Genomic DNA, 25223 nt, shown 5'->3' on the forward strand with positions numbered 1-25223 from the left:
GCCTGGAGCTGTGAAGCTACCGTGCTAACCACTGTGCTACCGTGCCGGCCTTATGGCTGATCATTAGTGTGACCAGACAGCGTCGTTCCCTCAGCCTCACTTGCTATTTCCCACCGCTGCCAGTGGGAAGGTTTGGGATGGGGGACACTGCTTGTTTGACATTCGCAATGTGCTTTGCCATGGTGTTGTTCAAACCAATTTTGCATCAGCGTAACCCCCATGTATAATGCAGGATTGCAGTTTATAATCTGATTTGCTAGAATCATGCGCAAGAGAAATATACATACTTTGTTGCAAGTTGAAATCCAGAAACAGGTCTGTAATTTTGTCCACCAGCCGCTTGACCACAAGTAGGGCAACGAGCAGTCACCACTGGTTTTCCACACTGTCAATCAAACAAACGTTTGGTTCGTTATCAGCTTGACTTCTCTCACCACCAGGAACAGTGAAAGTGTGTCGCTAGTTTGTTGATAGACAACAAAACAGAAAATCGTAGCTTCAGTGATTCAGTTTCTGTGACGAGGAGGGGTGGGGAGGGTGTTGCTGGTGGGTTACATGAGGACAAAGGAACAGTTGAGATGAACAGCCTTGTTTCTCTGGCCATTAGTTACTGGTATTGTAGAATAGACAAGATAGTCCATTAAGGCAAGAAGGAGTCAATTTCCCAGGGAGCCAGGATTACGTAGCAGATTGCATTGAAAATCCGATTTGGAAGAGAAATGTTTGAATTTTAGTTCTTACTTAGATTTCGTTGGAATTTTCACATTAAAGCTTTTTTAGCTTTGCTGGGACTGTTGCTAAGTTTGCAGATGATACAAAAGATTTGCAGATGGACAGGTAGTATAGAGGAAGAGGGGGGGGCTGCAGAAGGACTTGGACAGGCTAGGAGAGTGGGCAAAGAAGTGTTAGATGGAATACAATATGGAAAAGGGTGAGGTTATGCACTTTGGTAGGGAGAATGGAGGCATAGACGATTTTCTAAATGGGAAACAGCTTAGGAAATCAGAAGCACAAAGGGAGTCCTAGTTCAAGATTCTCAAGGTTAACGTGTAGGTTCAGTCGGCAGTTAGGAAGGCAAATACAATGTTAACATTCATGCCAAGAGGGCTAGAATACAAGACCAGGGATGTACTGCTCAGGCTGTAAAAGGCTCTGGTCAGACCCCATTTGGTGTACTGTGAGCAATTTTGGGCCCCGTATTTAAGGGAGGATGTGCTGGCCTTGGAAAGGGTCCAGAGGAGGTACAGAGGAATGATCCCTGGAATGAAGAGTTTGTCATATGAGGAGCGGTTGAGGACTCTGGGTCTGTACTCTTTGGAATTCAGAAGGATGAGGGGGGATCTTATTGAAACTAACAGGATACTGAGAGGCCTAGATAGAGTGGACGTGGAGAGGGTGTTTCCACTCATAGGAAAAACTAGAACCCGAGGGCACAGCCTCAGACTGAAGGGGCGATCCTTTAAAACAGAGATGAGGAGGATTTTCTTCAGCCAGAGGGTGGTGAAGCTGTGGAACTCTTTGCCACAGAAGACAATGGAGGCCATGTCACTGTCTTTAAGACAGAGTTGGATAGGTTTTTGATCAATAAGGGGATCAGGGGTTATGGGGAGAAGGCAGGAGAATGGGACTGAGAAACACATCAGCCATGATTGAATGGCGGAGTAGGTTCGATGGGCCGAGTGGCCTAATTCTGCTCCTATGTCTTATGGGACATCTGAGGAAAATAAAAGGCAAATTTGTGGAGCTCAGATTCCATCCCTTCCTGCACATTTGTGCCTCTTCGGTTAAGCAGTATCAAGAGCACCATTCACATCCTAACCAATAACCTCATGAGTGCCATGTTAGTTCAGAAGCTAGCTTGGAGCGAATAGTATATTGTGTTCAAAGCCGATTTAACTCCTTTGCTCTGACGTAATGAAATTGTACGGGCTGTGTGAAAGTTATTTCCAAGTGACAAGTAAATCAAAATCTTGTACAAATATTTGAACTTAAAATAACAAAATGGATTCTTACATCACCAATTGCAATAGCTTCACCACAGCTGCAGTCTGTATTGAAAAATAGAAAATGGAGAGTTGTGTCATCAAGAGTGTAGTGACAAAATTAAGACCATGATCCATCTTCATATAAAACTAGTTTACTTGTTCTGCTCTTATGTACATATTTTAAAAATAAAGTTTTAAAAGGCAGCGGGCGCGATTCTCCGCCCCCCACGCCGGGTGGGAGAATAGCAGGGGGCCTCCCGACATTTTTCATGCCCTCCTAATATTCTCTCCCCCCACCCCCATGCCACGAAATGGCGAGCGGCGATTCTCCGAGGCCGATGGGCCGAGCGGCCGGGCCTTCGCGCCCGTTTCAACACGGCAGCAAACACACCTGCACGCTGCCGTCGTGAAACGGGCGCCAGATGCCCGTTTGGGGCATCTGGGGGCCCGATTGGCACGGCAGTACCACAGCCGTGCCAAGGGGGGCATAGGCCCGTGATCGGTGCCCAACGATCGCGGGCTGTGCGTCCGTAATGGACACACTCTTTTCCCTCCGCCGCCCAGCAAGATCAAGCCGCCACGTCTTGCGGGGCGGCTGAGGGAAAAGACGGCAACTGCGCATGCGCGGGTTGGCGTTGTCCAACCTGCGCATGCGCGGCTGACATCATAGGCCACGTCAGCCGGCGTGACGCTTGACGTGTGGCCTTGACGACCGTTGTCAAGGCCGCGCTGCTGTGACGCACGGGGCCACACTCCTAGCCCCGCCCGGGGGGGAGAATCGGCCCCGGAAGTGGGCGTGAAGTCTGCCGTGGGTCACGGCCTGTCCCACGGCAGCCTTTACGATTCTCCGCATTTGCAGAGAATCTCGCCCACCATCTTCCACCATTACCAATCTCTGATATAATACATAACAAATATTAACCGTACATTTTTTTGCAGGAAGAAAAACCCTTGCAACCCTGTGGTAAACCACTGTAGTGTATTATATGTGTATTGTGGTAAACGGCTGCTGTATTACATGTAATGTGGTAAACCATTGCCTGATGGCTCTGCCTTCCCTCGGGCTCAGTATGAAGGTGGCTGATCTCCACCCCTGCCCCAGTTCGGGATCAGAGGCCAGGAGGCTTCCTGTTTAGCTTATTAAAGCCTCAGTTACGTTCACTACTCGTCTTGTGTTCATTGATGGCACATCAAAACCATCTGCCGGCCATACTTTCAATGTCACTTGTTTGCAGAATGCTGAGTGCAACATTCATTTGTCATTGTCACTTCTGACAGGCACCCAAATATTAGGAAAGGGCTGAGATGTAGCATTATAAAATGCGCTAGAAACTGCAATGCAACCAGTCCAGTCCCTGTATTCTTACACTATTGAGGGTTAAATCTGGAAACCATGGCTCCTTTGTAATTCTTTTCTACCCTTCCATTGTTTTATAATGGCCAATGTTTTAATATGTTTTGGCATTAATATTTTAACTCCATATAATAAAGCTTTAGAATATTCACAATGAAATGAAAATACTATTATTTATTTTGCTTTTAATAGTTGCCACCCTTCAAGTGAAGACATAAATCACTTATTGGGAATGTCAACAGGATGCCTGCCTTTATCAGAGACTTTTGATCCAGAAGTCAGGTCATTTTATGCTGTTATTACTAAGACTGTCTCCTTTTGCTGATTATTTTGCTAAATGTGAAAACTAACCACCTGGGTGAAGAAAGACACAGAGGCAGAGACAGCGGAAGTTAGTGGGATCCAGATTGCTACTCGTCACAGCACATTAGCACAGTGGTTAGCACTGTTTCTTCACAACTCCAGGGGTCCCAGGTTCGACTCCCGGCTTGGGTCACCGTCTGTGCGATGTCTGCATGTTCTCCCCTGTGTCTGCGTGGGTTTCCTCCGGGTGCTCCGGTTTCCTCCCACAAGTCCCGAAAGACATGCTGTTAGGTGAATTGGACATTCTGAATTCTCCCTCTGTGTACCCGAACAGGCGCCAGAATGTGGCGACTAGGGGCTTTTCACAGAAACTTCATTGCAGTGTTAATGTAAGCCTAGTTGTGACAATAAAGATTATTATTATCACTCTTGGCTACAAATGTGTCTCTTTAAAATTACTGAAAAGAGAGACGTTAAAAATTCTCATCTTGAAAATACTCATCTGGATAAAGAAAAGATTGTCAAATATTAAATAATTTATACTACTGGAGAAAAGGATGCTAATTGGTTGGTAAGTTTTAAAAAATATTTTTTTCAATAAATTTAGATTAGCCAATTATTTTTTCCAATTAAGGGGCAATTTAGCGTGGCCAATCCACCTACTCTGCACATTTTTGGGTTGTGGGGCGAAACCCACGCAGACACGGGGAGAATGTGCAAACTCCACACGGACAGTGACCCAGAGCCGGGATCGAACCTGGGGCCTCAGCGCCGTGAGGCGGTTGTGCTAACCACTAGGCCACCGTGCTGCCCTATTGGTTGGTAAGTTGACTCTGATTGACCAAGGTGTTGTCATGAAGAAAACAACAAAGAATTATAGGCTTCCCAAGCTCTTGGGTAAACAATTAAATAGCTAGATAAATAAATATTTTTTTCAAATTGTCTGTTTAACAATCAATTCTTTAAATCTAGTAAATCCATTCAGGGGTAACAAAGGGCTGCTGAACTCGCTCCAGGGATCTCTAAGCCATGGGGTGTTATATTTTAAAGTGCATTTTGAAAGAGATTCTCCGGTTCCCCCAGCCACGTTGTTTGTCGGCGGCGCGGCGCTCACTGCCGGAGGGATTATTGATTCCTGCCGCTTGTCGATGGGATTTCCCATTGAAGACACCCCACGCCGCCAGGAAACCCGCCAGCGGCAATGTGCTGCTGGCCGGAACAGATTATCACAACGGCCTGAGAATTCCGGCCCGGAAAAAGCAAAGTGTGTTTTAGCTGGACACGAAGCTTGAAACCGTAGCCTATCATAGAACATAGAAGAGTACAGCACAGAACAGGCCCTTCGGCCCTCGATGTTGTGCCGAGCAATGATCACCCTGCTCAAACCCACGTATCCACCCTATACCCGTAACCCAACAACCCCCCCCCCCCTTAACCTTACTTTTTAGGACACTACGGGCAATTTATCATGGCCAATCCACCTAACCTACACATCTTTTGGACTGTGGGAGGAAACCGGAGCACCCGGAGGAAACCCACGCACACACGGGGAGGACGTGCAGACTCCACACAGACAGTGACCCAGCCGGGAATCGAACCTGGGACCCTGGAGCTGTGAAGCATTTGTGCTAACCACTATGCTACCGTGCTGCCCGTGTTAAGGTGACACATGCATGCTTAGAAACCAAAGCTTCTTTGATTTTCGAATAAACGTCTTGACTGAAAGACACGAGTGGCCTGTTGCAGAGTGTTTCAGGATTTTTCTTTTCCATCAACCCTGTTTCCTGTGTGCACACATTCCACTGCAACCATTTCTTCTACTTTTTCTGAAAATGCATTCTGTGTGAAGTTCTGGATGAGCAGAGTTAGTGGATTTAATAGGAAACAGATTTAAAAAAACGTGTTGCAGCTTGAACCAAGAGTCCAAATATTCCTTGAGACTTAGGGCTTGGTTTGAGCAAAATCCCACAAGCATTCTGCAAAACGTACCTTTGGGGAAACACAACTTTGGCTTGCACAGATGAAGGGGAATTTAAAAAATAAAACCGATGGGCTATACAGAAGATATGGAGGGTGATTTTGATGAAAGAACGTTCACTGGGCTGAAGACATATAGAATAAGCCTTTCTCTTGCCTGAGGCAAACAGTTGGAGGTCGGAATCACTGATTCAGAATAACTCACCAATCGATTCATTTATGCACTTAAACTGGACTGAGATCATACAACAAGGGCTTTAGATAGGGCTTGATGCCTGAGGTTGTATATTTTTTTCCTGTATAACTAGTATGTTATGTCCCATTTTAAACTTGACTGAAACTCAATATTCCCACCACATTAGTTGCAGTTGTGCCTGATTGATTAAATACTGAGAGCAAACCCTGCAAATGCCTCTTCCATTACTTTCTTTATCTGGATGACATGCATACAATCCGATCAGTGTCCTTACAACTTGTTGATGGGTGCTTGCAACATGCAAGGCTACTCAGCATGTACAAGGTTGAGGAAAATCCAGCTTCGGAATTTATCGTGAAAAGTGCATCATTACTGTCTATGAGAATAAATGCACATTTGAGGTACATTTACAAAATACAAATTCAAGGATTTCACATTTAGATTTAATCTTTTGGTATGGGTATTGCAAAGGCACAGGGATGGATAACACTTACTGTACCACTTCGCCTTCTCTAAAATCCATTGCCTGACTTCACTCCGAAGATCTTCTGGCATGGTTGGTAAGTAAGCTTGCTGAAATTTAAACAAGATAGGTAGGTAACGTCACAGTAGGTCAACTAATATTGCAGAGATGCTTCAAACTTCAGCCTCACTTGTTTTGAAATCAATTCAACAAAGAACATTCAGAACCCTGTTCCACTGAATCCCAAGCTTTGGCGTATTCACTCTCGTCCCAGGTACAGGCCCAGTGCCAAACTATCTACAATTTGGAAAGTTTTTCTTAATGAGCACTTTAATGAGTAATCAAAGAGAAGCTCTGTGGCGAACTCAGATAAGGGCCGGGATTTTCTTGCAACCGGCGTGAACCACTCCGGCGTCGGGCTGCCTGGAAGGTGCGGAATCCTCCGCACTTCTGGGGCTAGGCTGGCGCTGGAGTGGTTGACGCCATGCCAACCGGTGCCGGAGGACCTCCGCTGGCCGGCACATGCGCAGGAGCACCAACATGTTTTGGTGCATGCGCAGAACCGCTGACGTGTTTCCTGCGCATGCGCAGGGGGTTTCTTCTCCTCGCCAGCCATTGCGGAGCCTTACAGAGGCTGGCGCGGAGGGAAAGAGTGCCCCCACGGCACAGGCCTGCCCGCAGATCGGTGGGCCCCAATTGCGGGCCAGGCAACCGTGCCCCCCCCCCCCCCCCCCCGAAGACTCTGCAAGCTGCCCTCAAAGCCATGTCCTGCCGGTATGGACTTTGTCTAATCCACGCTGGTGGGACTGGCCGAAAACGGGTGGCCGCTCGTCCATCGGGGCCCGGAGAATCGCCATGGGGGGGGGGGCACTGCCAACGGCCCTGACCGGCGCGGCACGATCCTTGCCCCCGCCCAAAAACCGGCGGTGAAGAATTCGGCAGCCGGCGTCGGAGCGGGATTCACGACCCCCCTCCGGCTATTCTCCGACCCGGTGGGGGGGGTCGGAGAATTCTGCCCAAGATACCGGGCCACATGGTAGCACAGTGGTTAGTACGGTTGCTTCACAGCGCCAGGGTCCCAGGGTCGATTCCCGCTTGGGTCACTGGCTGTGCGGAGTCTGCACATTCTCCCTGTGTTTGCCTAGGTTTCCTCCGGGTGCTCCGGTTTCCTCCCACAAGTCCCGAAAACGAAAACTGTTAGGTAATTTGGTCATTCTGAATTCTCCCTCCATGTGTCCGGACAGGCGCCTGAATGTGGCGACTAGGGGCTTTTCACAGTAACGTAATTGCAGTGTTAATGTAAGTCTACTTGTGACAATAAAGATTATTTTAAGCTCATTATGCCATTATTCTTGGAGCTTGGGAAAATAACATCTCAAATCCTGGACCTTGATCTGAACAGAATGGTAATCCCCCCCCCCCCCCCCCCCCCCACAAACCACATTCCCCGAATCAATCCCTACCCAACCTCCGCACCCCTCCACCCTACCACTGTCAACTGGCACCCTGGTACTGAAGTGGTACAAACATTTCTTCTGTCTTTAGATTGATGTTAAACTGGGTTAGGAGGCCGGGAGAGTGTAAGAGGTTAAGCGACTAGGACCTGTTCACTCCCAATGGCCGAGTGACTTTTAAGGCAACAGTTGAGAATGACACGGTCTAGACTGCGATGCTACCAAGCGAGGGAACGCGCTAATAAAGCACTGGCAGTGAAGTCTACCCTCATCAATGACAGGAAGTGAGAGACAGGAATAGACATTGAGTCCTTTACTGTAGTTTAGGAATGCTTTGTGTCGGAGCTTTGCCTTTGTTCTGTTAATACCAAACCCTTTATACGACAGGGTAAATCAAAAGGATACATGCTATTTACATAATCGAGGATGAGGAAAGTTGCCAAGTTTGTGATAATCCTATGACATGCTCAGAATCATATTGCACAGAAGGAAGCCTGTAATATCATTGCTGTCTCTTTGAAGGTGCTAATCATTAGCCCTACTCCCTTGTTCTTCTCCAAAAGCCCAGAAATCTTTCCTCTTCAAGGAGACATAGACAGGATTAATCACAGGTTTAATTTACAATGTAAACAATAAACGGGTGCTGGATGATCAAGAGCATGCAATAGGACATTGACAGAAGGTTTCTCAGATCGGAATTGCGCCTACATAACTTCCTCACCCTCATTTTTTCCGATTCGAAAGCAATATTGCGCAGAGGGGATGACAAAACATTTCTTCCACAGATGAAAACCAAGGCTGCGTGAACAATTATTTCAACCAAGATGCGTCGTTTGTTTGACTGTGTTGCCGTGATCCACGGGGAGGAACCTGGGTCTCCAAGGTGATTTTTCACCAAGTTAGTGCAGAATTCCTTCAGGAGTGGAGTCTCGAAGAGTTTATCGTTCTTAATAAATCCCTGCAACATTTCGATTGACTGAAAGAAATACATTTTGCAAAGTGAATACAATTCATTTGAACCATAGTTTATTGCCTCATTTGCAAACTTGGCTGTTAATCCGTTTATTGCTCAGTACAAAATTCTCGGCCCCGGAGTGCTGGGAATTTCCTATGGCCTTTCAGATTTCTGTACTTACGAATGGGATGGAGACGTATTAGTTCGCTGTTCCACACTTATATTGCAGTCAAGCCCAACTGGGCAATTTTATAAACTTTATGTTAGCTGGAATCGTTGTTTTCGTTTGGGTTTTACAATAAGGAGGTAGAAATTGGGGCTGTCAGAACCGCCCATAGGATTACGTCTATACTTTATTTCCGAATCTAAGAAGAAATGGAGACTTTAGTGGAAGGCAAGGTACACCACTTTCTCTTGTGAACTTTAAGGGTGCCCATTAGGAGTGCTCCTAATGTCAACAAAAACTATAGGGGAAGAGATGATAGGAGTGGAGAACGTCATGAGGGCCACAGCTTTGCCTGCACCGCAGCACTGACATATATGCAGTCGCAGCCAGCCATTAGAGAGCTATAATGGCTCAATTTTCGTTTCAGATTGCCATCCAGGAACAATTGGTATGCTAATTTATGGAATTGAAACAAACCATCAGCTAGCAGAGTATGTTATTGAGCAGTGGCAAAGGTTTGCTCTGCACCTAAAGTAGCTTCACGATGTTGCTACACAATTCTTCAAAACAAATGTGTGTTTAACCGTTAACTGTGAATTGCTCTGAGTGCTCAACGCTGCCAGAAAACAGCCACAGTCTCCACTGGTGTTCTCTTATCGAATCATAGAATTTACAGAGGCCATTTGGCCCATCGAGTCTGTGCCAGCCCTTGGAAAGAGCACCCTACTTAAGCCTATACCTCCACCCTATCCCCGTATCCCAGCCTAGCCTTTTTGGACACTACGGGCAATTTATCATGGCCAATCCACCTAACCCGCACATCTTTGGACAGTGGGAGGAAACCGGAGCACCCGGAGGAAACCCACGCAGACACAGGGAGAACGTGCAAACTCCACACAGGCAGTGACCCAAGGCTGGAATTGAACCTGGGACCCTGGAACTGTGAAGCAGCAGTGCTAACCACTCTGCCACTATGCCGCCCCTTCATCCCCAATCCAGTGTCCGCCATCCCTATACCAGTGCTCATCATCTCCACCCAATGCTCATCATCCACATCTTCTAATCATATAATCCCTATAGTGCAGAAGAAGGCCATTCAGCCCACTGAGTCTGCAACGATCCTCTTCTCCCTGTACCCGTAACCTAAACTGCACCAAGGGGGAATTTATCAACGTCAATCCACCCAACTTTCACATCTTTGGACTGCTGGAGGAAACCAGAGCATCCGGACGAAACCCCCTCAAACACGGAGAGAATGGGGAAACTCCACATAGTCACCCAAGGCTGGCATTGAACTCAGGTTTGCACTCCTCAACTATCTGAACTGACAGGACTCCTGCCACATTCCCCACAGCACAACTGGTTTGAGAGGCCACAGCCACCCGAAGTGATGAGACGGCGCTGCAACCCCCCCGCACCAACGCTCCAGCCCCTTGTTGCAGCCACTCTTCTCCAGTGATGAGGATGTCACGGGCTGACAAAGTGCTGAGAGCCAGCCCACCCCCAAGGGTAGTTGGAGGAATACAACAGCATCTCTGACCTTGAGGAGGTTGTTGCAGATGAGAGTTCACCCCACCCCCTCCCCATCTTTAAACCCCATAATAAGCCCATTCATTGTCAGGATGCTTTCAGCTCTCGGATGGGCAGGAGTCAGACGTTCCTCTGAGAATTGGAGGTCCTCAATGCAAGTCATCATCATTCTCCCGCAGCCTCCGGCGAATGGCGTTAGCACCCTGTCCATGACATAGGACACGATCATGGAATCCTACCGCTGGCACCACATTAATGATGTGTCCTGTCCCTCAGCTCTCCATTCTTCTGGGACCTCAACCCATGCACTGTCCCTGAGTGAGTGCCTCTCCACTACGCCTCACACTGGCACATCCTCACACCTGTCACGCTCACCTCCACCAGGATTAGGCTCCTGGACACCCAGGAGTCTCACAGGCACATTTCTCCCGACAGTTCCTCAAACCCCCCCCCCAAACCCTTGTGTTCGGTGAGAGGTCGATTGGATGCATGGGACCCATGTCTGCATCCTCATCCTCATGGGGCATCCTCAAAGACGCCTCTCGTCATGACCTATAATGGGGTGAAGGATGATAGACTTCACCGTGAAGCCATGCATTGGGGTTCACATCAGTGTATCCTGTGTGACGTTCACTCTTGTATGAACATTGCACTTCAATGCTTGAGAGGTTTACTCTTGATATTTCATTGGCAGAATTGACTTACCAATGAAGGATTGGGGGTAGCATAATCACACAAATGACTGTCTCTTGTGGCAGACGGCACAGCTGATTAGAGTGAAGCCTGCAGTTAGCACGACAAGCACATATATTGAGGGTACCCTTGTTCTCCCATTTCCCAAAACACTAATTCTCGACAGTCAAACTGCACAGACAGGTGGAATTGAAATTCCATCGAGCTTGACACCTTTGTCCTCACAGTGCTGCGTGGGCGTGGGGCTCTACGCACACTGCTGTTGTGCTTCCCAAAGTGAGAGGGTCTTCATTTCTCATAAGGCAGGGGTGCAACCCATTCCTGAGTCCCCCACTCTGCCCTTGCAGCCTGGCCACTCATGGGACCCTTCTCAAGGACCCCACATTCACCCCCAGTGCCGAACCTCTGTGTTCATCACTTTCCGGCTTCCACTGAGGCCGAGCATTCTCTCAGCGATGATTTGAGCACAAGCCCAGCAAGGTGTACACAAGAAGCGATGCCTGCATGTCAGCCTCCAGATGCCCTTAAAGCAAGGGGCACCAAAGAGAATGGAAGGTAAGGCCTGGTATCGACCTGTCCACACTGAAAGTGAGAGCCTGACCCCTAGCTCTGGTCCAGAGTTGAACTTATCTATGTCGCCCACGTCCTCTCTGGTACACCCTAAGCCGTGAAGACCTTGGAGATTCCTGGGTTTCTGAGTGCTCACCTCCAATATCCCTCCCAGAAGGGAGGCCGCCAATTTGACCTTCATGTCAAACTGTTAGAAATGGCGCCGGTCACGGCAATGAGGACTCGGGTTCGATCCCGGTGTCCGTGTAGAGTTTGCACATTCTCCCTGTGCCTGTGTGGGTCTCACCCCCACAACCCAAAGTTGTGCAGGGTAGGTGGATTGGCCATGCTAAATTGCCCCTTAATTGTGAAAAAATAGTAAATGGTGCTGGTGAATATTCAGTGAGGGGGGGGTAAGGTCCAGAGTAAGTGCTTGCCAAAGACATGCTAATGTATTAAAGTGAGGTTTCCAGCTCCCACAGTGTGATTCGCACCACTCCACCGGAGAGGGAGGAGCCAAAATTGTGAATCCCAATCAGGATTCTCTCCATATTTTCAGCCTGTGCCGCATTTCTCATGGACGGAGAGTGCAGGCTCATAATCGCCCCCAACTTTTATTTACGGACTGGTTAATGAATAGTTCATCTAGCCCGTACGAGCATTCCTGTTTCCATGGCTGCATTATCTTTCATGTATGCTAATATTAAATTCCACTGTGAATACGTGGAAAAGCAAATCAATCTCTACCATAACACAACCCCCAGAGAAAGATGAGCAGGTTAGGTGGATTAGCCGTGCTAAATTGCCCTTAGTGCCCAAAAAGGTTAGGTGGTGTTACGGGGATAGGGTGGAGGTGTGGGCTTTAGCAGGGTGCTCTTTCCAAGGGCCGGTGCAGACTCGATGGGCCGAATGGCCTCCTTCTGCACTGTAAATTCTATGATTCAATAAATAATGTTATTTTTGTGGCTATCTACAGACCCATCAGTAATACTACCATTAAATAAATACTACATCTGTATGCAATATACCAAGAGCAGGTTAAATTCAATTTAAGTTGAGAAGTGACATTTTCACGAAACTCGCAGATCCTCTGCAATGTGGCAGATGCAGTGTAATGTGGATAAATGTGAAGTTATTCACTTCGGTTGGAGAAACAGAATAGCAGAGTATTAGCTAAATGCTGATAGATTGGAAAATGTTGATGGGCAAAGGGACTAGGGTGCCCTAATGCCCTAGCCACTGAAAGTAAGCATGCAGTTACAGTAAGCAGATAGGAGGGCAAATGCTTGTTGGCCTTCATAGTAAGAGGGTGTGGTGGTATGATTTGCATAGCTGTCTGCCATTGGTGCAGAACACCGGCTTACCATTGGCCCTGGTCGGTCATGTGCCTCTCGACCGATTGGTTGAGACCAGTCATGTGACGGCTCTCCGATTGGTCGAGAGGCTGAGTTAACCACGCCTCCATACCGAGGTATAAATAGTCAGAACGCCCGGCGGTCGGCCATTTACTGTAGTCGACCGCAGGGCTAACTTCTAGCTTATTAAAGCCTAACTTTTGTACAGCAACTCGTCTCGCGTTCGATTGATGGTTCATCAGAGGGCTTGCACACAGAAACAAGGATGTCTTACTGCAGCTGTACAGGGCCTTGGTGAGACCACACCTGGAGTATTGTGTCCAGTTTTGGTCTCCCGACCTCGGAAAATACACACTTGCCACGGTGGGAGTGCAGCAAACGTTCACCAGTCTGATTCCTGGGAAGGCAGGGTTGTCATTAGAGGAGAGATGGAAACTATTCACTGGAATTTAGAAGAATGAGAGGGGATCCAATCGAAACATGTAAAATTCTGACAGGGCTGGACATCTGGATGCAGGGATGTTGTTTCTTCTGGCTGGAGGGTCAACAACAAGGAGTCCCAGTCCCAGATACAAGGTAGGCCATTTAGGACTGAGATGAGGAGAAACCTCTTCATTCAGAGGGTGGTGAACCTGTGGAATTCTCTACCACAGAAGGCGATGGACGCCAAATCACTGAATATATTTAGGAAGGAAATTGATAGATTTCTAGACTCTAGAGTTGCCAGTGTTCGGGGGGAGAGAGGGGGTGGCTTAGAATTAGAGGATCAGCCATGATCATGTTCAATGACGGAGCAGGCTGGAAAGGCCGAATGGCTTATTTTCTATGTTTCTATGATAATGCTAAATATGAATGGACAATATATTGTGTCATGACAGGGGGTTATACCATCTAATGCACTCGGTGAATTTATAATAAGGAAATGTTCCATCTTGATAACCCTTTACCAACAGGTATGAAGAGACTCACTTGGGGAAAACGACCTACTGCTGAGGTGAAGATGTGTTGAACATGGTCAACCCCTTTAAGGACTTTACATTGGGACAGAGAATGTTTCTGAATTTCTACCTCCTCAATTGCCCTTTGGGAAGAAGTGCTTTAAGTAGGCATCTTCAGAGGTCAACTAAAGGCTAATTGGTGATGCAGAGAGCTGCTGCTTTTAGATCATCTGTTTCTTCCCTTGGGAAGATCAGCAGAAACCAAAATAAATCACGAGATTGTTCAATTGTTCTTTGCTGTTATTTTCTTGAATAAGAGATTCTAGCGATTCAGGTGCCAGTGTGATGAGGTGCTGGGCACAATCTACTATAGGAAAGGATTGCCACTCAGCTGAAGTTGGATCAAAGGTTGTTTCTTACCTTTGAACTAGCGTGCAACATTTTATCCTCTGCCGAAAACGAACACGTTACCTCACGGAAGATTGCCAAGGCCAGGTAAACCCGCTGATTACTTAAAGAGTACTTCAAAGTCTTGAAGGAGGAAAGTGGTAAAAGAGATATTGAGTGCGAGCAATCTATGCTGGGGCTAAAAAAAATGGCATAAACTGCCACAAGGTGTTGAGGGCATTGCTTTATTCAACAGAATAAGTAGGACTTAAAAGAACAATCTGCAAATACCTTTAACTTGTTTGTCACGGTATTAATTTGAAACATCAAAACTGCCTCGGCAGTTGCATCACGAATGGTTTTATATTGCGGCCCGCATAAAATAAAGCGATCCATCTGTCCACCTGACCAACGACGCTGGAAGAAACAATCGCATTACAATTCAGCATACAGACAAGGGCCGAGGGAGCAAATTTACACCACAATTCTAAATTGTAGGAACTTCGATGACTAAGTAAATTGCTGTTATGACAAAAAATTCCTAGGGCGGCAAGGTGGTGCCGTGGTTAGCTCTGCTTACCTCACAGAAATGACCCTAGGTTCAACCCTGGCCCCGGGTCACTGACCCTGTGGAGTTTGCACATTCTCCCCGTGCCTTTGTGGGTCTCACCCCCACAAAAAATGGCAACGCTAAATTGCTCCTTTATTGAAAAAATAATTGGATACTCTAAATTTATAACAAAAAGACAAAAAATTCCTAAACCATTGCGTTGTATGTTTTGGTGGTGATTTGATACGAATTTGTTCAAATAAAAATAATGTGTGGTCATTCATATTTCTCAGCTGATGTTGATAATATATTCATTAACATTGCAGGATGTGATAAACACACATGCAATATTTAACGTATGTTCAATGTTGCACAGTTTAAAGAGTTGAAATATTGCACTTAAAAACAAAGAATTATGAGCGGCACGGTGGCACAGTGGTTAGCACTGCTGCCTATGACGTCGAGGACCCAGGTTTGATCCCGGCCCCAGGTCAGTTTGCACATTCACCCCGTGTCTGCGTGGGTTTCACCCCCACAACCCAAAGATGTGTAGGGTAGGTGGATTGGCTGCACTAAAATTGCCCCTTAATTGGAAAAACAAAATTGAGTATTTTTAAAAAAAAAATTTTTAATTATACATGTTTATTGGATGAATTCAATCATCTCAAACAGGTAGCATAATATTGATGTGAGCATCTCATTTAAAATGAACATGTTTCACCTGTTTTTCAATAATTTGATCCGGAAACATCCAGTGGCAGTCTTCACACTCTTGTAAAGTCCGAACAAAATCCGTCCCATAATGATCACAGACTGTCCTCATCAAATACACCCGATACCAGTCATTGCCAGATTGCAAACAAATCATTTTATATGTTCGATGAAATGTGTCTTTATGGCTTTGTTCTTCACATCTGAAAACATAACCGTATTAAAAATTAGAAATTGAAACTTTGCAATAATTCAAATTACACAGGCCACTATAGATTGTTATGAGTGAGTCCCAGTCACAAAGAGTGCATTATGAATCGGCCAACATTGTATAATTGTTAATAAAAAGTGGAGGAACAATCAAACACGACCACAGTCATGTGGTTCAGCTGTAGCATTTGCCCCCGAGTGGGAACGCCTAAGTCCCAGTTGTGAGACCACAGTGCAGATTTTTAACACCGTCACTCCAGTGCAGCACTGTCAAAGGTGCCATCTTTTTGGGCTTGATGATAACAAGGGCAGCATAGTGGCACAGTGGTTAGCACTGCTGCCTCACAGCTCCGCCCTCGGTGTGGAGTTTGCACTTTCTCCCCGTGTCTGCGTGGGTTTCCTCCGAGTACTCTGATTTCCTCCCACAGTCCAAAGATGTGCAGGTTAGGTGGATTGGACGTGCTAAATTGCCCCTTACTGTCCAGAAGGTTAGGTGGGGTTACTGGGATAGGGTGGAGGTGTGGGCTTAAGTAGGGTGCTCTTTCCAAGGGCCGGTCAGACTCGATGGGTCGAATGGTCTCCTTCTGCACTGTAAATTCTATGAATCCGTGGACCTATTTGCCCTCTCAGGTGGACCTAAAGGTCCTCTCTCCCCAGAGCCCTAGCCAACAATTCCTCAAACAATAAACCTAAAACAAAAAATGGTCTTTTTGTTATCACATTCCTTTGAGTAAACGTGCCATCACATTTCCTATAGTGACCACACTTCATAAGTATTTAACTAACTGTAAGCATTTTTGGGACATTGGAATGCACCATAAAAATGCAAATCTTTCTTTCCTTTCCATCAGATATCTGCCCCATCACGTGGCACAGTCGTACAGTGGTTAGCACTGTTGCTTCACAGCCCCAGGGTCCCAGGTTCGATTCCCAGCTTGGGTCACTGTCTGTGTGGAGTCTGCACATTTTCCCTGGATCTGTGTGGGTTTCCTCCGGGTGCTCTGGTTTCCTCCTACAAGTCTCGAAAGACGTGCTATTAGGTAATTTGGACATTCTGAATTCTCCCTCAGTGTACCCAAACAGGCGCCGGAGTGTGGCGACTGGGGGATTTTCGCAGTAACTTCATTGCAGTGTTAATGTAAACATACTTGTAACAATAAAGATTATTATTATCTTATGAGTTATGTAATAACTTTAACCCTTGGTACCATATGATACATTTCCAGTTAACATTAAATCACATATCTGTCTTTATTTCTCTCTCTCTCATGTATATCATCCCCATGTTTCGGTTGGGAAAAAATGGCTTAATATAAATATGAATTGAATTGATGACAGGAAGAGAAGGGGTTTAACCCCTACGGATTAGACAGCTGGAACCCACCAATGTTAATGGCTTTTGTCATATTAGAGCAGATAAACAAAAAGTTTGGATCAGTAACACTTTCAGTTGAGAACAGGTTCTGAGTTGCCTGAACAATTTTGCCTGGGGTTGGAAGAGACTCAAACACAGCTCACATCTTTTCCCAGAGGGAGGGTGGGCGTATGTCTGGCTGTGTGAGCTCAGGCCAGTGTCACTAAATTGAAAAAAGTCAGCCGGAAGCTACAAAGAAGCTTTCATAGATTATCATAGAATTTACAGTGCAGAAGGAGGCCATTCGGCCCATCGAGTCTGCACTGGCTCCTGGAAAGAGCACCCTACCCAAGGTCAACACCTCCACCCTATCCCCATAACCCAGTAACCCCACCCAACACTAAGGGCAATTTATCATGGCCAATCCACCTAACCTGCACATCTTTGGACTGTGGGAGGAAACCGGAGCAAACCCACACACACACGGGGAGGATGTGCAGACTCCGCACAGACAGTGACCCAAGCCGTAACCGAACCTGGGACCCTGGAGCTGTGAAGCAATTGTGCTATCCACAATGCTACCGTGCTGCCCGCGGTTGAGAGAGACGGGAAGCAGAGTGGCTTTTAGCTCCTTTCGGCGGGAAAAGAGTTTATGAACGATGGCGAGTGCCAGGCATGAAACGATTTAAGGCCATTCTCAAATGCTTCACCTGTGTTGTTATGTGCTTCGTACATCAGCCAAGCTGTGAGGTAGAAGCAAAACCGCAGCCTGGCAATGTTCTGCAAGTATTCCGCCGCATTTTCTTCGCAGGTCACTACCTGGCGTCTGGCAAACCTGCTGGCAAAGCTGCGGTTCTCTTTCAACAGATTTAAGTTGCTAAGTCCTCCACACTGTTCAAAGTGGCCATACATTGAGTCCTTTAAAGGAAAGTACATTGAAAGATTGAGAAAGCTGTCCAAAGCTTTAAGCTCACTTTAGGAGCGAGGCTGACTTAAGTTCTCCTCTTTACCTCAAAACATTTGATGAACAGAAGATGGAGTTCCTTCAGAGCCTCTTTCAAGAATATTGTTTCTTCCAAACTTGAGAGATACTTCTGCATAAAGACTTTTACTTTATCAAAACTATTGAGAGACATAGAAAGCATTAGCACCCTAAAATGTTATTCCGTGTTTCATTTATTATATGGAATTCCATATAATTGAGCCTTATATTATTAATAATTGAACTATAATTTATATATATAATTATACCAGTGAGATTTGTCTTGGGCTACATTCGGATTCAGTACAGAATCATTTCTACTTTCCACCAGCTCCAGACTTAAGTGGTAGTGTCTGGCATGTTGGGATAGGAAATAGTTAATAGTCAACAAGTGGACTTCCGGTTGCGGTGATGCGGAGCTAAGCCGCACGTCCGGCAGCTCCCGCTATCAAAGGACTTTCGGGCCTGTTTTAGGGCCCCAAACGGCGCTGTTTCGACGATTCCCAGTGGGGGAAGGTGCTTGGAGGAACATTCCCCGGAATTTATGGTGCTTACCCGGAGTGGGGCAAAGAAAAAGGCTGCAGCAGCTCCGCAGAAAAAGCGGGGGAAGGAGGACAAAATGGCGGCCGGCGGAGCACCCGAGGATTGGTGGAAGTGGGCGCAGGAGCAGCAAGCTGCTCTTCTGCGCTGTTTTGCGGAGCTGAAGGCTGAGTTGCTGGACTCCCTGAAGGCGACTACCAGTAAGCTGCTTGAGACCCAGACAGCCCAGGGGCAACCATTCAGGAGTTGCAGCAGCAGGCCGTTGATCGGGAGGAGGAGGCCGTGGTCCTCACGGGGAAGATGGAGTTGTGCGAGGCACTTCACAAAAAGTGGCAAGACAGCTTGGAGGAGCTGGACTTTCGCACGAGGCGGAAGAATTTGAGGATCCTGGGCCTTGCGGAGGGGCTGGAGGGGTCGGATCTACCGTCCTATGTGGCCACAATGCTAAATTCGTTGATGGGGGCGGGGTCCTTCCATCTGCCCCTGGAGCTTGAGGGAGCCCACAGAGTGCTGGCCAGGAGGCCCAAGGTGAATGAACCCCAGCGGGCGGCGCTGGTGCGGTTCCATCGATTCAGCGACCGGGCGTGTGTGCTGCGCTGGGCCGAGGAGAGGAGCAGCAAGTGGGAGAACTCGGTAGTGCGAATCTACCAGGACTGGAGTGCGGAGGTGGCTAAGCGGCGGGCCGGGTTTAACCGGACGAAGGCGGTGCTGCATGCCAAGCAGGTTAAATTTGGAATGCTGCAGCCTGCGCGTCTGTGGGTGACATATAAGGACCGGCACCACTACTTCGAGTCCCCGGAGGAGGCGTGGGCCTTTGTGCAGGCGGAGAAGCTGGACTCGAACTAGGGTTTGGGGGCTGCGGGGTTTTGTATACTACGGTTGTTGCTGTTGCTGTTTTTGTAATTTTGATACGTTTTTTCTATGCTGGTTCTTGCTCTGTTCCCGGGTGGTTCTGTTGGGTATGGTTTTGTGTTATGCGGGGGATGTTGGGGGTTTGTTTTTTTTCCTGTACGGGGCTGGGGGATGGGGTGGAGTTGGAATTTGGGAGCTGCGTCAGAAGGGTGGGGCAGTATGAAAGTGCGGGCTTTCCTCTGGTTTCCCGCGCTGCGGGGCAGGACCGGGTGGAGCTGGCGGTGGGGGCGTGGCCTCTACTGGTTTATTCCCGCGCTGGAGCGGTGCCAAGGAGGTGTGGCAAGAGGGGGATGACCCCATGTCGGGAGGGGTCGGGACTTGGCGGGAGTTGCCGGGGTCAGCAGAAGTCAGCTGGCTCACGGAAGTACCATGGAGGGTGCGTCTCGGCTAGGAGGGGTCCTAGCCTGAGGGGGGGTGGGGGGGGATACCGGGTTGCTGCTAGAAAGGCCAGGAAGGAGCTGGTGTGGGCCGGGGGGTAGGGGAGAGGCGCTATCGTCTAGGGAACGGGTCGGGCGGGGTGTGCTGGCCTGGGGCGAGCAGTGGATGAGCTATGGCTAGTCGGCGGGGCAGGGGAGCGGGGTACCCTCTGATCCGGCTGATCACCTGGAACGTGAGGGGGCTGAATGGGCCGGTTAAGCGGGCTAGGGTATTTTCTCATTTGAAGGGGCTGAAGGCGGACGTGGCTATGCTCCAGGAGACCCACCTGAAGGTGGCGGACCAGGTTCGTCTGAGGAAGGGGTGGGTGGGGCAGGTCTTCCATCTGGGATTAGATGCGAAGAACCAGGAGTGGCGATTCTGGTGGGGAAGAGGGTGGCGTTTGAGGTGGTGGCGGACAAGGAGGGCAGGTTTGTTATGGTGACGGGTAGGCTGCAGGGAGAGAAGGTGGTGCTGGTAAACGTGTATGCCCCGAATTGGGATGACGCTGGCTTTATGAGGTGTGTGTTGGGCCACTTTCCGGACCTGGAGGCGGGGGTCCTAATCATGGGGGGAGACTTTAACACGGTTCTGGATCCCCCTCTAGACCGGTCCAGTTCAAGGACGGGTAGGAGACCGGCGGTGGCTAAGGTGCTGAGAGGGTTTATGAACCAGATGGGAGGGGTGGATCCCTTGGAGGTTTGGGAGGCCGAGGGCCAGGGAGTATTCCTTTTTCTCCCCTGTGCATAGGGTCTACTCCCGAATAGATTTTTTCGTTCTGAGCAGGGGATTGATCCCGAGGGTGGAGGATGCCGGGTATTCGGCCATAGCAATTTCAGACCATGCTCCGCACTGGGTCGATCTGGAGATGGGGGAGGTGCGGGACCAGCGCCCGCTGTGGCGTCTGGACGTGGGGCTGCTGGCTGATGAGGTGTGTAGGAGGGTCCGGGGAAGTATTGAGGGGTACCTTGAGGCCAACGATACGGGGGAGGTCCGGGTGGGGATGGTTTGGGAGGCTCTGAAGGCAGTGATCCGGGGGGAGCTGATTTCCATCTGCGCCCATAGGGAAAGGAGGGAGAGGGAGAGACTGGTGGGGGAGCTCCTAGATGTGGATAGGAGGTACGCAGAGGCCCCGGAGGAGGGATTGTTGGGGGAATGGCGTAGCTTGTAGGACAAGTTCGACTTGCTGACCACCAGAAAGGCGGAGACACAGTGGAGGAAGGCACAAGGCGCGGTTTATGAGTATGGGGAGAAGGTGAGCATGATGCTGGCACATCAGCTCTCTAGGGTGAGGTGGGAATGAGGTGTGGAAGAGGGCAGAGGTGAACGGGGTCTTTAGGGACTTTTACGAGGAACTGTACCGGTCGGAGCCACCGGTAAGGGGGGGGGGGGGGGGGGGGGGGGGGGGGTGATGAACAGGCTACATTGCCCAAAGGTGCAGGAGGAGCTGGTGGAGGGGCTGGGGGCGCCGATAGAGTTGGAGGAGCTAGTCAGGGGGCTTGGTCAAATGCACTCAGGTAAAGCGCCGGGGCCGGATGTGTTCCCGGTGGAATTTTATAAAAAGTATGCGGACCTGGTGGGCCCCCTGTTGGTGCGGGCCTTCAATTAGGCATGGGAGGGGGGAGCTTTGCCCCCGACGATGTCACGGGTGCTGATTTCTTTGATCCTGAAGTGGGATAAGGACCCCCTGCAGTGTGGGTCATACAGGCCAATCTCGCTCCTCAATGTTGACGCTAAGTTGCTGCCGAAGATCCTGGCCACCAGGATAGAGGACTGTGTGCCAGGGGTGATACATGAGGATCAGACAGGATTTGTCAAGGGACGGCAGCTCAACACGAATGTGCGGAGGTTGTTAAATGTTATTATGATGCCGGCGGTTGAAGGGGAGGCGGAGATAGTGGTGACGCTAGATGCAGAGAAGGCCTTTGATAGAGTTGAGTGGGGGTATCTGTGGGAGGTGCTGGAGAGGTTTGGATTTGGGGAGGGGTTCATCAAATGGGTGAGGTTGCTTTATGAGGCCCCGATGGCGAGTGTAGTTACTAATGGAAGGAGGTCAGAGTACTTCAGGCTCTACTGTGGGACCAGGCAGGAGTGCCCCCTGTCCTCCTTGCTTTTTGCACTGGCAATTGAACCTCTGGCTATGGCGTTGAGGGAGTCGGGGAGGTGGAGGGGTCTGGTGCGGGGTGGGGAGGAACACGGGTATTGCTGTATGCGGACGACCTGCTGCTGTATGTGGCGGACCCAGTGGGGGGAATGTCGGGGGTGATGGAGCTGTTGGCTGAGTTTGGGGGCTTCTCGGGCTATAAGCTGGATCTGGGTAAGAGCGAGGTGTTTGTAGTACACCCGGGTGATCAGGAGGAGGGAATTGGTAGGCTCATGTTTAAGAGGGCAGTGAAGAGTTTTAGGTACCTGGGGGTGCAGGTGGCCAGGAGTTGGGGGACTCTCCACAAGCTTAATTTTACCAGGCTTGTGGAGCAGATGGAGGAGGAATTTAAAAGGTGGGACATGGTGCCGTTATCACTGGCGGGTAGAGTGCAGTCCGTCAAAATGACGGTGCTCCCGAGGTTCTTGTTCCTTTTCAGTGCCTGCCCATTTTATCCCTAGGGCCTTTTTTAGGAGGGTGACTAGTAGAATCATGACTTTTGTTTGGGCGCATGGGACCCTGCGGGTGACGAGGGTCTTCTTGGAGCGGGGCAGAGATGGTGGGGGGCTGGCGTTACCCAACCTCTCGGGGTATTATTGGGCGGCCAATGTGTCGATGGTGCGCAAGTGGGTGATGGAGGGGGGGGGGGGGGGGGGGGGGGGGCAGCATGGAAAAGGTTGGAGATGGCGTCCTGTGGAGGCACAAGCCAGGGGCTCTGGTAACGGCGCCGTTGCCGCTCCCTCCTACGAGGTATATCACGAGCCCGGTGGTGGCGGCTACCCTCAAGATTTGGGGGTAGTGGAGGCGACATAGGGGGGAAGTGGGGGGCTTGATGGAGGCTCCGCTAAGGGGGAACCATCAGTTCGTCCTGGGGAACATTGATGGGGGGTTCCTGGGGTGGCACAGAGCGGGCATCAGAAAGCTGAGGGACCTGTTCATTGACGGGAGGTTTGCGAGCCTGGGAGAGTTGGAGGAGAAATTTGAGCTCCCCTCGGGGAACATGTTCAGGTACCTGCAGGTAAAGGCGTTTGCTAGGCGGCAGGTGGAGGGATTCCATTTGCTGCCCATGAGGGGGGTGAGGGACAGGGTGCTTTCGGGGGCCTGGGTCGGGGATGGGAAGGTATCTGATATCTACAAGGTAATGCAGGAGGTAGAGGAGGCGGCAGTAGAGGAGCTAAAGGCTGTGGGAGGGGGAGCTGGGGGAGCAGATCGAGGATGGGACATGGGCGGACGCCCTGGAGAGGGTTAACTCTTCCTCCTCATGTGCGCGGCTTAGCTTCATCCAATTCAAGGTGCTGCACCGAGCCCACATGTCCGGGTCTAGGATGAGTAAGTTCTTTGGGGGCGAAGACAGGTGTTTTAGGTGTTCGGGGAGTCCAGCGAACCACGCCCATATGTTCTGGGCATGCCCGGCACTGGAGGAGTTCTGGAAGGGGGTGGCGAGGACGGTGTCGCGGGTGGTAGGATCCAGGGTCAAGCCAGGATGGGGACTCGCGATTTTTGGGGTTGCGGTGGAGCCGGGAGTGCAGGAGGCGAGAGAGGCCAGTGTTTTGGCCTTTGCGTCCCTAGTAGCCCGGCGGAGGATCTTGCTACAGTGGAAGGATGCGAGACCCCCAAGCATGGAGACCTGGATCAATGACATGGCGGGTTTTATTAAGCTGGAGAAGGTCAAATTCGCCCTGAGAGGATCGGTACAATGGTTCTTTAGGCGGTGGCAGCCTTTCCTCGACTTTCTGGCTCAACGATAGGGAACTAGGTCAGCAGCAGCAGCAACCCGGGGGTGTGGGGGGGGAAAAAGGGGGGGGGGGGGGGGGGTTGTTGACTATGTTTATTTAATTTAATTTATTTTCAAGTTCTCTTGTTGTTTACTGGGTTTTGGGGGGGGGGGGGGGGGGGGGGGGGGCTCGATATATGCGTTGTTATGGTCTTGGGGGTGTTATGCTTATTATGTTGTTTTATTGTTGGTTGTTACTGTTTGTTGTTATATATTTTGTAAAAAATGTTCAATAAAAATTATATTAAAAAAAAAAATAGTCAACAAGTGACCAAGTTAGTAATTAGAGGTTAATTGGTTAAGCACATCACGAGGAACATATAAAAGGAAAAGGTTAGGAGCACACGGTGTTGGAGGCCTTCTGTGATCTGTGGCTGCTGAGGGGGCTGGAGTGCATAATTTTTTCCCAGAACCTGATTTAAATCGCTAATACGGGTGGCTCTGCCAGTTTTACCCTGACAAACACTCCCCGGCCGGGGGCGCACTGCTGGTGGGAGCGGAGAATCCCGTCGCCCGCAAACGGCTGGAGAATTCCGGCCATTGTTACACTTTGGCTCTGGTTGGCTGGCAAGGAGAGTTTATTACTTTCAGAATCTTTAACAATGAGCATGAGAAAAATGTCAGGTAAAAGACCTCAAAGCATAAAAACATATTTCATCTTCTGTCAAATTCATGTACCTGCATATTTAACTCATCTAGTGAGACAGAGTTGTTTTTTAAAAATAAATTTAGAACAGCCACTTCATTTTCACCAATTAAGGGGCAACTTAGCGTGGCCAATCCACCTAACCTGCACATCTTTTGGGTTCGGGTGAAACCCACACAGACACAGGGAGAATGTGCAAACTCCACACGGGCAGTGACCCAGAGCCGGGATCGAACCTGGGACCTCAGTGCCGTGAAGCATCAGTGCTAACCACTGCGCCACAGTGCTGCCCCACTGATATTACAATTGAGATGAGAGCCAATAGGATAGAATTTCACATTCCGTGAGGGTCTCCTGCACTAACAGTGATGGCTTTTGCAAATTCCTTTTACAGGATATTAGAAGGGGGAGGATTTACAGACAGAAGTTTCACACCAATCCATGTCAAGATCTGACAGTCACTCGATTCATGGGAGCTGAATATCATCAACCTTTAAATCCAGAAGGAGAAGTGTTTGTCTGTTCTCCTGCTGAAAGAGATGTTTAAACATCACCCTGCCACTTACCTATAATGCAGCATAAGTTTCAGTAAAACAGATCGTATCACAGGATTGATGTCCACGCATTCAGAGAATGGGGTTAAAGCCCGGGTCTGGTAGAGGTTCCCTAACATTACAAATAA

At 49.0% G+C, this 25223-nt stretch overlaps 1 protein-coding gene across 1 annotated transcript in view; it reads right to left on the minus strand.

The window, feature by feature from the left end:
- The window catches only part of LOC119952961 (E3 ubiquitin-protein ligase rnf213-alpha-like), a 174877-nt gene that overhangs the window by 20933 nt on the left and 128721 nt on the right, over window positions 1–25223 (minus strand). The window contains 11 exon segments of the mRNA XM_038776606.1: window positions 288–385; window positions 2014–2048; window positions 6310–6388; window positions 8454–8708; window positions 14339–14449; window positions 14597–14722; window positions 15577–15728; window positions 15731–15769; window positions 17841–18048; window positions 18141–18252; window positions 25108–25207. Of these exon segments, the coding sequence (XP_038632534.1) occupies window positions 288–385; window positions 2014–2048; window positions 6310–6388; window positions 8454–8708; window positions 14339–14449; window positions 14597–14722; window positions 15577–15728; window positions 15731–15769; window positions 17841–18048; window positions 18141–18252; window positions 25108–25207 (1315 nt within the window).

The sequence above is a fragment of the Scyliorhinus canicula genome, chromosome 18 (assembly GCF_902713615.1).
Source record: "Scyliorhinus canicula chromosome 18, sScyCan1.1, whole genome shotgun sequence".
Taxonomy (NCBI): Eukaryota; Metazoa; Chordata; class Chondrichthyes; order Carcharhiniformes; family Scyliorhinidae; genus Scyliorhinus; species Scyliorhinus canicula.